This window comes from Cebus imitator, unplaced genomic scaffold, assembly GCF_001604975.1.
Source record: "Cebus imitator isolate Cc_AM_T3 unplaced genomic scaffold, Cebus_imitator-1.0 Scaffold238, whole genome shotgun sequence".
In the NCBI taxonomy this organism is placed as follows: Eukaryota; Metazoa; Chordata; class Mammalia; order Primates; family Cebidae; genus Cebus; species Cebus imitator.
This window is the reverse complement of record NW_016107553.1, coordinates 1012652-1027154: the sequence shown is the minus strand read 5'-3', so window position 1 is coordinate 1027154 and position 14503 is coordinate 1012652. Positions and strand designations below refer to the sequence as shown.

Here is a 14503-nt window from a genome sequence, read left to right as displayed (position 1 = left end):
AACCCTGAATTCAAGCCAACATTTCAAGAGCCAACTCCAATCTGTAACTACTCAAGTCAAAAACCACCGTGTGTCTCTGCAGAAGCCTCCAAGTGGTTTCTGGCTATTCTCTTGCATGATCCTGGCTGTAAATAACATGCAAACTACCCCTTTTCACACTCTTCCTCCCCCTTTTTTCCTTTTCTTAACTTGTCCTCATGATCTACTGCAATTCCTAGATTACAGAGTGGATAATATTGTGGAATAGATAGAAAAATGATGACCAGGAACTTCTTGATTTTTGGTTCTGTGTCTCTCTAGTAAAAAAAGCAAAACAAATGATCATCTTTGCTGTAATAATTTGTGGGGGAGAACTATTTCTTTTCCACGTGTGAAGTGACATGGATACCCCGTGGCTTGCTGCTATGGTGATGCTAGGTTCCTTCCTGAGGCTGTAGGGTAGAGAGAGGGAAGTCTCAGAGAGAGGGGAGGAGACTTTCAAAGAAGGAGACAGGAATGAAATCAGTGGGGCTCAAGCATTGGACCACGGATGTTCCAAACACGTGAAGCCTGAGGATTCCAGAATGAACAGCTTTGGATGCCAACCTCCTGATATAGCTGTTGTCTGGGGGTCAATGAGCAAGGCCACATTGCTCTGGGAAAGAAGGGAGAGTTTCTGTTAAAGGGCGTGGCTAGTCTCCCCAGCGATCATCCTGCAAAGTGGGCAGATGTAATGGGCAGACATCAGACGACTGGAGGGAGAAGGCCCTGGCTCGCTGGAGAACTCATGCAGCTGGGCCTGGACTCAGATGAAGATGTGTTCTGGGCACCGCGGGAGCGTGGGCAGAGCATGGACAACCCAGCCTGCCACAAGGAGTCAGGCTGGGGGTAGACAGGAAGGCTGACTCTCAGGGACCCAGAACACCAGTCTGACCCCTGAGCTCTGAGAATTGCTACATTTCACAACCACTCTGTAACCCATTTTACTGTATTTTCCTATTCTTATCCCAAAAACAGAAAGTGAAGGCTTTTTAAAAGTTGCTGTTTGGTTTCTGCGGTAGAGTGGGGAAAGCAGGGCGGGGGCCTGTCTTGTGTCCTTAGAACAGAGGGCAGCAGCAGCGCGGGGCAGCTGGGACCCTGGAGGTGATTTGCAACCCATTCTGGAGGGCATCAGTGAGCTGGCTGCGCTGGCAAACAATTCAGGTTTGTGGAACACATGGGCATCGACCTGGGCTTCTCAGAAATGGTAGGGGAAGTCAACCGGGAAGATTTCCTGTCTTCAAGGAGGAAGCGGGGTTCACAGCCATTGCAATGTGGGCCCTCAGCACACCTGCCCTCCCGAGCTGGGAAGCCTATTCAAATGGAAATGAGTAGTGGTGGCACCTATAGCTCTTGGTGCCACCAAGAAGTGGCTGTTATGGCCACCTCCCCATGACCCCCAACACCAGTTAGCGAACAGCTCATTCAGTTTTCGGGTACAGTGCTCTTGCCAGTTTTCAGTAGGGTATTAACATCTCAAGGGCTGAAGCAATCCTTATAGGGCTGTTGTAGAAACATCCAGATGAGGGCGTTCGTCGTGAGCTGGGTTGCCCTCCTACTCCCTCAGCTGCCCCTTCAGTCCCTGGAGGTCTCCTTTTCTACACCATGCATTATTCACACTCTAACATTTACCTCAACAACCAGCAGGTCATCACATGAAATGGGTTCAATCTTTCTATCTGGTGGTGTCTTCTCAAGAAAAGTGGTTAATTCAACCAAGATCCTGCCTCTGTAGGCAACTCCTTCCCCCTGAAAGGCAATAACCCAGGATTATTCCTCCAGGAAGCAACAACAAAAGGCATTCTGTGTCTCTAGTTGGGCTAATACAACACAAAAAGTTTCTCCTTCCCATGGCCCTAACTTTCAAAATCAATCTGTCGGCCACTCTCCCAGCTGGATTCAGGTCTCTGGTGTTGGAAAGAAGAGCCATTGGCTTTAGGACAGATCTCAGAGAGTACCTTGGGATGCCAGGGCTGAAAAAGACCTTAGCTATGACCAAGGTCAGAGGCCTTCACACCATGCTCGAGCTCCAGAAGGAGTGTGCAGAGGCTGGGAGGTGGGGATGGATGAGGCTCGAAGTCTCCCTCACCATATTTCAGCGGGGAAGCTCTGCGTTTATCTGTGTTAACCCTGCTGCTCCTCTTCTCAGAATAGGGAGGCAGCCATGTTGGCAACCAGGGCAAGTCTCAGAATAGCCATGAAGTAAAGGAGGAAGATGTTCTGGGTACAGCTGAGCATGCAGATGAAGAGTGGATACTCCTCCCACCATACCCAGCAATGCTGGCAATAGAACCTTCTGGGGAGGAAGGGAGGGCCCCCACCTCCACAGCCAGTCTTTCACCTTTCCCCTCTCAGGGCTTTTTCTCTCTAGCTTGGTTCCTTTCTTGAGCCTTGGGAGATACCTAAAAGACATTTGGCTTCTGTTGTGGTAAAAAGAACACTTCCCATCTCTGGGTTTGCATGTCTTCATCTATGAAATGAAAGTATTGATCAGATCAAGGTAGCAAGGGGTTTCAGGGGCATGTCACTGCCTAGTGCTGGGTAAATTCCTAAAATATGATGTTGAGAAGAATTCCAAGGCAGCCCAGGGGCTTATTAAGAAAGAGAGCCAGCATTGATTATTGATGTCTACCAGAAGCATAGAAGTTGGGGGAAATGGCCATTGGCCATCCCCCAGTGAGTTGATCTCCACAATCTCTTCCTGTGTTTGCATTCTAAGTCTTAGGGTATAGATAGAGTATGTCCTAAATCTTAGGATAGAGTATGAAACTTCTATCCTGCAATACTTGATCAGACATTATAAGAAGAAATAATCACATTAACCAACACTCATTAATAACAACCTTAATGGAGAAACCAACCTTTCCAGTATTCAGCTCATCATAGGGGTCTGGGAATCCTGTGTACTCTCTGGGGCTTCCATAAAGATTCAGATAACAAGGTCCAAATGTTGGAACAAAGCCTACCTCTGTTTCTCCTGTGTTTACTGAGAGAGAAAGAGACATCATCATTAGATGTTAGGCTTTTAACATTCAATCTATTGAAATAAATATTAGTTATTAGTTATTAGTAAGACTATTTTCCTCCATTTTGTGAGTTAGTGGTATTAATGCGAGTTGTAAACACCATGAGGCTTGCCACATTTCTCTTTTCTTATTGCTAAATAGTAAATAAAAACATTTGGGGGTAGTGCAGATAAACTTATTTTTATAAAAAGATAATGTTATTTAAATAAAAGAGCAATTAGATTTTGAAGTTAACCTTCACAGTTTTTCCAAGTTTATAGTGGGCATTGTATTAAACACGCCATTGCCAATTGGGGTAAAAGATTATATTGTTTTGGGAAGTCACTTAAATGACATATTATATGCACTTTATTTATTCCTCTAAAGTGTCATTTAATCTTCAAGTCGCTTAATCTAACTCTGGCTGATGCTATTAAAAGTACAAGATAGATATTTTAAATTTTTACGTGTAATAATGAACTGCCTGCCTGTGGTTGTGAGACCTTGTGATATTCTAAGTGACATGAAGAATCCCATTCATTACTTCCTATCTCTGGTGGTCATTTGATATGCTCCTTATTTCTGTTACCTGGTCTTAGCAAGACAATTCCTCAATAAAGGGCACTGGGGGCAATGTAATTAAATAGCTGAAAATGGGGAAACGGTGAGTGAGGGTGGGGAAATATAAGAGCTGCCTTCAGTAGTCTCAATGGCCCCATATGGGATGCTCTTGTCTCCAAAAGCAGAGTGAGGACCACTGCTATGAGCTACAAGATCAGCTTTGGTTCACTCGGTATAAGGCAGAGCTTTCTGTGAATTAGAAATGACGAACAATGTAAGAATGGATGTTAAAGCGATGGCACCGTAGTCATGTCACATTATGGATGGGCAAGCCAAAGCCCACAGAAGGGAAGTGACTTGTCAAAAGTCCCACAGGTTGGCATATTTAGCCCCAGATCTTCAGTTTCAAAGCTCAGACAAGGACACCCTCCACTACCCCCATCTGTTCCTTTGGTGTAACCCCACCTCTCCTCCACCTGGTTCTCAGAGTGACTGTGTTGTCTGTCATGTGTATTTGCTTTTTGTTAAAGATCCCCAGGGATTAAAACACAAATTGTCAGTAATGATCCACTGAGCATCAGCTTAATGCCAGGGGCTGAATTATTTCTGTCCAACAAATCTCTTTTCTGGTGTGTTAGCCTTTTGTCTTGTTTTGGATTAACAGAAGGAACTTTCCTTCTATGTGCTCACACCTAAATATAGGCTCCTGGGAAAACCCATTCTCTAGGCCAGGCGAGGTGGCTCATGCCTGTAATCCCAGCACTTTGGGAGGCCAAGGCAGGTGGATCACCTGAGGTTCAGGAGTTTGAGACTAGCCTGGCCAACATGCCAAAACCCCCTCTACTAAAAATACAAAAAAAAATAGCCAGGCATGGGCAGGCGCCTGTAATTCCAGCTGCTAGGGAGGCTGAGGCAGGAGAATCACTGGAACCCAGGAGGCAGAGGATGCAATGAGCCAAGATCATGCCATTGCACTCCAGCCCAGGTGATAAGAGAGAAACTCCATCTCCAAAAAAAAAAAGAAAAAGAAAACCCATTCCCTCATAAGCTGTCTCTTCTTGCCTCCAAAGTTTCCTAATCCGTTTAATGCACAGCGGTCACATCAAACTTCCTTTGCTAAAAAGCCTTCACAAAATAAAACAAAAATCCTTCAGCCTGGCCATCAAGGATTTCCTCTGATCTAGCTACAACCTACTTTCCAACGATGTTTTCCATGCCTTTTACCTTTTGGAATCCCCCTTTGGGTTTTGGGGATAAAATATACAGTAATTACAAATAACTACTGTATTCAGTTTCTATAACCCTACATAGCTGCACATCTCTGTGACTAGAGTATCACTTTTCAGGGGGTGTGGTAGGATTTCAGTATGTTTTATTTTGATTTCCTACTGCTGGTTCTATCATGTGACACTACTACATGCATATTCATTGATTGGTTAAACAAATGAATAAAGGAATAAAGTGCTTGTGCATCTGCCAAGTTCACTGCAAATCTAAGGACTACTTAATATTCATATAAATCTGATTATAACAAAATAGATTTTTTTCCTTTTTTTTTTTTTTTTTTGAGACAGTGTCTCACTCTGTTCCCGAGGCTGGAGTGCAATGGCACCATCTCGAGTGACTGCAACCTCTGCTTCTTGGGTTCAAATGATTCTCCTACCTCAGCCTCCTGAGTAGTTGGGACTACAGGAGTGCACCACCACGGCCAGCTAAGTTTTGTATTTTTTAGTAGAAATGGGGTTTCACCATATTGGACAGGCTGGTCTCAAACTCCTGACCTCGTGATCCACCTGCCTTGGTCTCCCAAAGTGCTAGGATTACAAGTGTGAACCACTGTACCCAGTCTCTTTTTCCTTTTTTGAGACGGAATCTTGCCTTGTTGCCCAGGCTGGAGTGTAGTGGCACCATCTCGACTCACTGCAACCTCCACCTCCCAGGTTCAAGCGATTCTCCTGCCTCAGCCTCCCAAGTAGCTGGGACTACAGGCACATGCCCCAGGCCCAGCTAATTTTTTGTCTTTTTAGTAGAGATAGGGTTTCACCAATTAGCTAGGATGATCTTGTTCTCCCAACCTTGTGATCCACCTGCTCAGCCTCCCAAAGTGGTGGGATTATAGGCGTGAGCCACTGTGCCTGGCCCACAAAACATATTTTTTAAAGCAAATAAGAATTGGGTATTGTGTCAACTACATAATTATGTGATATCACTTCATATTTGCATACAGTTTCAGAGTTTGCAAAGCTTTCCCACATGCAATATCTCTTTCCCCTATGTAATAGCTCTTTCCCCTCTTACCACAACCCTGGGAGATTACTGTGGCAGGGAGAATCATGCTTATCTGACAGATAACCTCTCTAAACCTCAGAGTCTTCATCTATTAGGTGAACAGCAACATCTGCCCTAGGAGAGTTGTGATGGTCAAGTGTGTGACAGTATTGAGCAAACTTGCAAAAAATGACGAGTTCTGTGCAAAGGAAAGGACATGTTATGATCCCTCATTTTCAGAGGAGGAGGAGATCTTCAGGGTGCAAAGTGAAAAACATTCATTGTTTTCCAACCTAGAGATTCATGTTGACATTGGGGGAAAGCTACTTGATACATTTCAGAACAGCTGATTTAGTGCTCCTTATCTCTACCTACTGAACATAGACAATAACAGAAAACATTACATCTCACAATCAATTATTTGCAATAAAGCCAAATACCATGGTGTACATTTAGCTGAAATCATGGGACATGGAGCAAAGCCTGGTTAGCATATTTCTTTTAAGCTTAGCCATGCAGGACAACCATACAGCAAAAACTTTACTCTAGTAAAACTATGTTGAGACAGCAAAATGTCAGAAAAAGTTCTAAAGACAATTGTTATATTCTTAATAAGATAATATTAGCTAGCAAGATCTAATAGAAAGCAAAATTACAAAGCATAAACCTGTATACGATGCAGCCCCAGTTCCCGAAGATGAGAAATCTATATAGTAAAAATACGACTGGTTAAACAAAAACACGGGCATTATAAAACAGACATTGAAAACGTTAATCAAATCCAGTGTCAGGTAAGTGATTTAGCAGCACCAGAAAAATCCCAAATTCAGATCTAAATCACATATGACCCTTTCGTAATGCACACAATTCTCATTGGTTAAATTGTGACAACGGGCAAGACCACCACACATGAATAACTGAATTTCACCCAGCCCCAAGGCAGCCAGTAAGCAGAAGAGCTAGCTTCCTGGGACCAATGGAGCCTGGTGAAGTTACCAGCACTTCACATTTTTAATAAAACATTTACTCATCTTAGGGCTTAGTTGGGACCAACATCAGAAAATCCAAGTAAATATAGTCTGAGGCTGTATAAGCAAAGGCCTGGAGTTTACTGCACATTATTTGATTGAAAGCATGGTTTGTTTCTTTGTAGGGGGAGGGCGATGTTGACAGCTCATTGTTATTTTAAGGCCCTCCAACCCCATGGTCTGCAGGGCCTGCAATGAATGGTCTCACAGACAGAAGCTAAAATTGCTTGTAGCAATTTCTGGTTTTAGTTCTGGGTGTTACCACCATGTCACTAAGCAAAATGCTTATGCCAGTATTTCTGAATAATTATCTTTAGATATTATTTAATGGCTTCTCATGAACAATGGATGCATTTTAGTCATTTTTACCTTCCCCCCATGTAGTTACAGCATGATTTTTATTTCCTCTGATGGTTACCTTTGTGATGCCATCTACAGTCACATTTAGATTCCTGACTTAAAAAGAAGAGGCTATTAGCACTCCTGCCCCTGCTCCCCTTTCTCCTTCCACTTCTCATCTCTATCTTCCCTACTTTCACACTGTAATGGGTGATGGCATTTATGCTTGTTCAGAGCTTTGGCTGTCGGTTAAATTTTAAAAATCAAAATACAATAAATAGTGCTTACATTCTAGCAACCACATATATATTACTCTCTGCAGAGAAAATGAAAGGGCCATGATTACATTTCCTTCACTGCAGCTCCAGTGTCATGATCACCATGCTACTCAGCAGAGAACGTTCAGATGGAATCTCTTTCTGACCCTCTACCATTTGCTTAATGTCATGTATAATCTTTTATTTATTTATTTATTTTTTCAAGATGGAGTCTTGCTCTGTCACCAGGCTGAAGTGCAATGGTGTAATCTCAGCTCACTACAACCTCTGTCTCCCAGGTTCAAGCAATTCTCCTGCCTCACCCTCCCAAGTAACTGGGATTACAGGCCCCCACCACCACACCTGGCTAATTTTTGTATTTATTTTTAGTAGAGATGGAGTTTTACTATGTTGGTCAGGCTGGTCTCAAACTCCTGGCCTCAAGTGATCTGCCCTCCTTGGCTTCCTAAAGTGCTGGGATTATAGACATGAGCCACCACACCCAGCCATATAACTATATTTGTACTATATCTCCTTTGTTCACCACCTTGTCTTCTGATTGCTTTTTTCTTTTCTTTTCCTTCTTGAGGGAGGAAATCTATATGTTCTTCACCATATATCTAATATCTTCTTCACCTTCTCTCTAGTATCTAATACAACATACATACATACATACATACATACATACATATATAACCAGGTTCTTATTTATGTTTTCCATTGCTTGGATTAACAGTGTTTTTTCAAAACCTATAAAAGACCTTAAACAAGATAAGGATGAGAAGAACCTTGAGTTCTCCAAGATAAAATTTTGTCTCAAAGTCTCTCACTTTGTTTCATGTGTTTAATCTCTCCATATGCTTAATCCATTGGCAATTATAGGAATTTTTGTTTTGGTCACAAAAAATAAGTTGCTGGTATTACTGTGTTAACATTAATTTTTTCTTTTATCATCTTAACTTCTTTCCTTCATTCACTATTACAATTTCTGGCAGATGCACAAAACCATAATGCCAGGTACAGGCAAGTGCTTCTCAAAGAAAGTGTTTGGGAAACAACAGAAAGAACAATGTGTTGGCTACCCGTGCTTGGGAGAACGAAAACCAAATCCATATTATCTTAGGGAGTGAGGATTACATGATTCATTGGCATCTGACCTTATTGCTCCTGCCAAGGGAATCAGTTGAAAAGGGAGTATTATTTTATATTTGGGTGGACTTGGGTCAATATCACTCAAAAAAAAATAAGGTGCTAGCTCTCTGTATTGACACAAAAATTTCATAAAATCGCTATTGGGAAAAAAAGTTTTGGATGGGAGCAAGAAAGCTGAAAATCTTCAAACTGTTAGTGGTTTCCATTCTTGTTTTCCAGGCCATCACCAAAACACCATTGAAATGGTTCATGAGGTTCATCACACTTCGCTTCTAAGAAACCAAACCTATTGCAAGGTGGCTACCTCAGTTTATTTTTTTCTCCAGAAGTTCTGTATCCAGTCTTACTCCAGATCTGTTGAGTGACTTACCTTCCACTTCCCCACCAGAGGCAGCAATTTTGGACAGGTGTAGATACGTTGTTCCAACTACATCATTTTTAGTAAGACGGTCCCTGTGTAAAACAAAAGAGGTTAAGGGCTCCATCCATAAAGATATGTCTTCATTTCAACAATTTTTAAAAAGTTAGAGCTGGAAAATACCCCAGACTTCAAAATAATAATCATGTCCAGTGAGCCGCAAACTTTATTGTACTTAGTAATCAACTAGAAACTTCTCACCCTCATCTCCTGCCCACATTTTTAATTCAATAAGCCTAGAGTGGGGCGAAGAGATTATATTTATGAGTATATCCCAATTGATTCTCACACAGATGGTCCTCCAACCACCCTTTAGAAACACTGATCTAGTCAGGTAATTTATTCTTAAGTTATGAAACTGCAGTTTTACACAGAGGCCAAGGGATGTGCCTATGGCCACACTCAATACCATTGTCATAAAATTTATTAATTATCGGCACATTACATAATTATGATAGTGCTGATGATCATGATGATGGTAATATTTGCCATGTTTCCACTCTCAGGGAGCTAAGGGTGCCAGTTGAATGCTCCATCCAACTAGGACATTCCAAGAATGGTCTCATTATGGCCAATCAGTGCTAGGAGGCTGGTCTAGTAAAAATTCCATCAGAACATTTCAAGGACTTTTTTTCCTTGCCTTCACTGAGGTAGTTTTCCTATTTTCTTTTTTAGCAGTAACAGTGTATTGCTCTTAGAATGTTTGGTGATTCCTCCCAAGAAATGGTTGACTGTATTTCCGAAGTCTATTCTGGACAGCCTAAAGATATTTAAATTCCTGATTTCTTATCTTGGGGCATTTTCAGATCACATTCCGCTTCTTTTGTTTACGAGCAGTTGAACCGAAATATTCAAAGCTTGTTTTGCTATAACACTATTATTAAATTTTAAGAAAACACCCAGTTCCAGGTGCGATTTATCCTTTCCTCTGGAAGGAAAGCAAAATGCCAGAAAATAAGAGTTAGACCATCCAGAGTAATGTTTTGCACTGACCCAAATGTTTAATTCTTTTATGTTGAATTAGACGTGTGTCTATTTTCAACTCACCAGTCATATATTGTTAGTTTTATTTTTTCACACACTGAAGGAAACTATAAAAAAAAAAAACAGAAAAAATAGTTATTTCACAATAATTTAGTAATTATTCAAGTGTTCTTACTTTTTCAAAAAGAAAAGAAAGTCAAACCTTGATCTGAAGATTGACGACCTGATTCCACTCAGGGTTTGCATTTTTCTCAATTATGTTTGTACAAACCTGCAAAATCACCAAAGCAAAGCTGTAGGTTTTCAAGTTTCTAATTTCTAAAAGTTTACAATATATGCTTACTAGATTATGCTTTAGCAGTTTACTTATATACTTAGAAACCTGGTTAAACTTTATTTTTCTTGATTTGTAAAATATGACATGGGTTTAATATTAATCATTGCTGTTTCGATGCACTAGAAGCTTGTTTTTAACCCTTTTTCATTAGTTTTCAGTTGTCGGATTTCTAACATTAGATTAATGTAACAAAGCAAGAGATAAGGTTTATAGAGCAATTGTTATATACAATTTGCAAAGCATCTACCATTAACACATCTAGACAGATCTTTTGACCCTGCCTGCCAGCCTCCCTGTGCCCTACCCCAAACTGGATCCTGTGCCAGTCTTTCCATCACTCTTCATTCAGGCTCAAACCAGAATCAGCCACACCCAAATCAGCCACACCCTGATACTTCAGTCTTCATGCAGATCCTGAAGCCATTCTCCCCGGGATGCCTGCATGGTCTATCTGAACTCCACAGCTTCTCTTGTCCCCTGACTTTCATGTCACTTCTCTGTGTAACACCTTCAGTGGACTCTCAAAGTACACCTCGAATAAAGCCCAGATCCCTCCCTGGGCTGATGAAACTCTACTGTCCCAAGTTCATTTCTCTCTAACCTCCTAGCTCTCCCCCCTCGCTGACTCCACTGCAGCCACATGGGCAGCCTTCCCTGCTAAGATTTTCCTCCTTGGGACCTTCCATCGCCCTTCTCCCTGCCTGGATGCCTCCCTCCCCGGGTCTCTGCATATTCTGGCCTTTGTGTATCAACTGTCACTTTCTCAAGGTGGTCTCACCTGTAAACCTGGATAAACACCCCTCCCCTGCACCAATCACTTCTTGTCCCTGCTTTGTTTTCTCTGTAATACTGGACGCCGTTTGAAATTATTTCATTTCTTGTTTGCTTGTTTATTGTCTGTCTCTTCTATTCCTGCGTGTTCATTTCTATATCCTAGCACATGGGACAGAATCTGGTACTTAATGACTTTTTGAGTGAGTAAAAACTCTCAACAATCCTATGTGATGATTATTATCTCCATTTATAGTTCAGGAAATGGAAACTCAGAAGGGTAAGCGATTCACCTGCCTATGAAGTGGGGTAAAGCCTGAATTTAATGCGGGCCTCATTTTGCCCCAGAGCTAAAGGCTTTTCCACCATACCCACTGAATCTTTTAGAAAAAAGTGCCAGTCATGTGTGTGTGTATGTGGTTTGCCAAATCTTCCTTTCATAACTGTATGGTTCAAACACATACAAGATGCTAGTTCTTTCCGTGTATAACTGTCCATGCTGTGCTGTTATTCTACTGTAGAATCGCACTCAACTCTCAACTCTATCTTTGACCATCTCTGTAGGTAAAAGTGATGGTTATAGCTGTCCCTATGCCAAGAGTCTCCCAGATTTTTTCAGGGGCCCACTCCCATTCTCTGATTTCAGCAGTTCCCTGGAGCATGGAAGGTGAGAAACATGACAGGAGGGGACAGCAGGGCACTGGGGGGTCTATACCCCACAACATTTACCAGGGATGGGTGTGGCTGGCCAGGGAGCTTGCCCAAGATGAAGATGATGTTTGGACCTGAAAAGTAATTCCAGAAATCCAGTGGTAGCTTTCTCTATTCTAATCTCTCAAAAGACTGAATTTTGTAATTTGTGTTCTGCATACTTTCCACTCCAAAATAAACCTGTGGAGAAGTCTGGCATGTTTGGACTCAGATAATCTGTGTTCCTGCAGAGTGCCCGGCTCATCAGGGGGCTATTTGAACAAAGAGTAAGCAGGAATTCACTCCAAGGAAAGCACAGTGGTTTTAAATATTTATTCCTAGTAGCATCTGCATTTAGATCATGTACAAACCTTTTTTCCAGCAAAGGAAACCTCCACAAAAGGATCCACAAGATTTTTCTTATCTGCATTGCCTCCAAATATTTCCTTTACTGTCTGCNAAAAAAAAAAAAAAAAAAAGGAAAAGTAGACCCCTGGAACAGAATGGGGCCCCTTGAAACTGATTTATGCATAAAGGAGTCTTGACACATGACAGAGGTAGAATTACCGATGAAGTGGGGAAAGGCGTTAATAAATCATGCTGGGAAAACTGGCCCTCTATAGGAAAAAAATTAAATTTCATATCCATTTCATACCATAAACAAACATCTATTCCACATAACATGAATAATAAAAGTAAAACCTTTTATGACTTTTTTGGAGACAAGAGTCTCGTTCTATTGCCCAGGCTATGGTGCAGTGGTGCAAATACAGCTCACTACAGCTTCAATCTCCCCAGGCTCAAATGACCCTCCCACTTGAGCCTCCCAAGTATAATGGCTGGAACCACAGATGCACGCCACCACACCCAGCTAATAATTGTATTTTTTTGTAGAGATGGGGTTTTGCCATGTTGTCCAGGCTTGTCTTGAACTCCTGGACTCAAGTCCCTCAGAGTGTTAGGCTTACAGGCATGAGCCACCTCCCCTGGCTGAAAGTAAAATTTTTAAAGGCCTAGAAGAAAATATATTAAAATATCTTTACAATCTTGGTGGGGGAGATAATCTTTTATTTTATTTTTTGAGATGGAGTCTTGCTGTGTCCTCCAGGCTGGAGTGCATTGGCATGATCTCAGCTCACTGCAACCTCCGTCTCCTGGGTTCAAGTGATTCTCCTACCTCAGCCTCCCCAGTAACTTCCCCAAAATATATCTGATTACAGGCACGTGCCACCATGCCTGGCTAATTTTCGTATTTTCAGTAGAGATGGGGTTTCACCATGTTGTCCAGGCTGGTCTCAAACTCCTGAACTCGTGATCTGCCCTCCTCCACCTCCCAAAGTGCTAGGATTACAGGTGTGAGCCACTGTGCCTGGCAACCATTTAAGACTCAGGAACACGAACAATACAGTAAAAGATTGCCACCTTTGTTAAAGGAAGTTTTCTGAAATGGTAAAACCATGACTCTCACTTAGATATAAAATGAACACATGTATTTACCTCATTATGAGGAGGGAACCAGACAGATATTACGATCATTTAAAGAAGAAAGCAAAGAACCACATACTTATATGGAATAAAGAAATGTTGACGCCAGGTGCAGTGGCTCACTCCTATAATCCCAGAACACTGGGAGGTCAAGGCGGGCAGATCACTTGAGGTCAGGAGTTTGAGACCAGCCTGGCCAACATGGTGAAACCCCATCTCTACTAAAAATACAAAAATTAGGTTGGGTGCAGTGGCGGGCTCCTGTAATCCCAGCTACTTGGGAGGCTGAGGCAGGGGAATTGTTTGAACCCAGGAGATGGAGGTTGCAGTGAGCTGTGAGCCAAGATCACACCACTGCACTCCAGCCTGGGCAATAAATGAGACTCCGTCTCAAAAACAAAACAAATAGTTGCAACAAGAATTGTTCTCATGGGTGGCAAGCACTAGTTGGAGAAATCCTTTTGGTCTTAGTTGAGAGAGAAAGAATATTTTTTCCACAAAGTTTTAAAGTCAACAGGAGTACCTTGAAAAATAAATTTATAAATTATTATGTCAAGACTTGATCTTTGCCTGGCGCAGTGGTTCACGCCTATAATCCCAGCACTTTGGGAGGCTGAAGAGGGCAGATCACAAGGTCAGAAGATCAAGACCATCCTGGCCAACATGGTGAAACCCATCTCTACTAAAAATACAAAAATTAGCTGGGTGTGGTGGCATGCACCTGTAATCCCAGCTACTCTGGAGGTTGAGGCAGGAGAATCGCTTGAACCTGGGACACAGAGATTGCAGTGAGCCAAAACTGCACCACTGCACTCTAGCCTAGCAGCAGAGCGAGACTCCAACTGAAAAAATAAACAAAATAAAATAAAATAAAAATTAGCCAGGTGTGGCAGCACATGCCTGCAATCCCAGCTACCCGGGAGGCTGAGGCATGAGAGTCACTTGACTCTTGCAGTTAGCCAAGATCAAGTCACGATACTCCAGCCTCCAACCTGGGCGACAGAGTAAGACTGTCTCAAAACAAACAAACAAACAAACAAACAAAAAATGATCTTTTCAATTGGGAGAAAGGTGCTTTAAAGGTTAAAATGTTATAGGCCTAGTCTGACTTTTTCAGAGAAATTCAAGAAAATTTGGCAAAATCACAAATAACACACTTTTTTTTTTCTTTTCTTTTTTTTTTTTTTTTT

The 14503-nt window shown here is 42.0% G+C and overlaps 1 protein-coding gene across 1 annotated transcript in view; it reads right to left on the bottom strand.

The window, feature by feature from the left end:
* The window catches only part of MYOF (myoferlin), a 190280-nt gene that overhangs the window by 90292 nt on the left and 85485 nt on the right, over positions 1–14503 (bottom strand). The window contains exons 15-21 of the mRNA XM_037727745.1: positions 12200–12283; positions 10233–10301; positions 10094–10137; positions 8999–9081; positions 6520–6558; positions 2880–3004; positions 1651–1767 (exon numbers count right to left, since the gene is read on the bottom strand). Coding sequence (XP_037583673.1) covers positions 1651–1767; positions 2880–3004; positions 6520–6558; positions 8999–9081; positions 10094–10137; positions 10233–10301; positions 12200–12283 — 561 coding nt within the window. The remainder of the gene's footprint in view (positions 1–1650; positions 1768–2879; positions 3005–6519; positions 6559–8998; positions 9082–10093; positions 10138–10232; positions 10302–12199; positions 12284–14503) is intronic.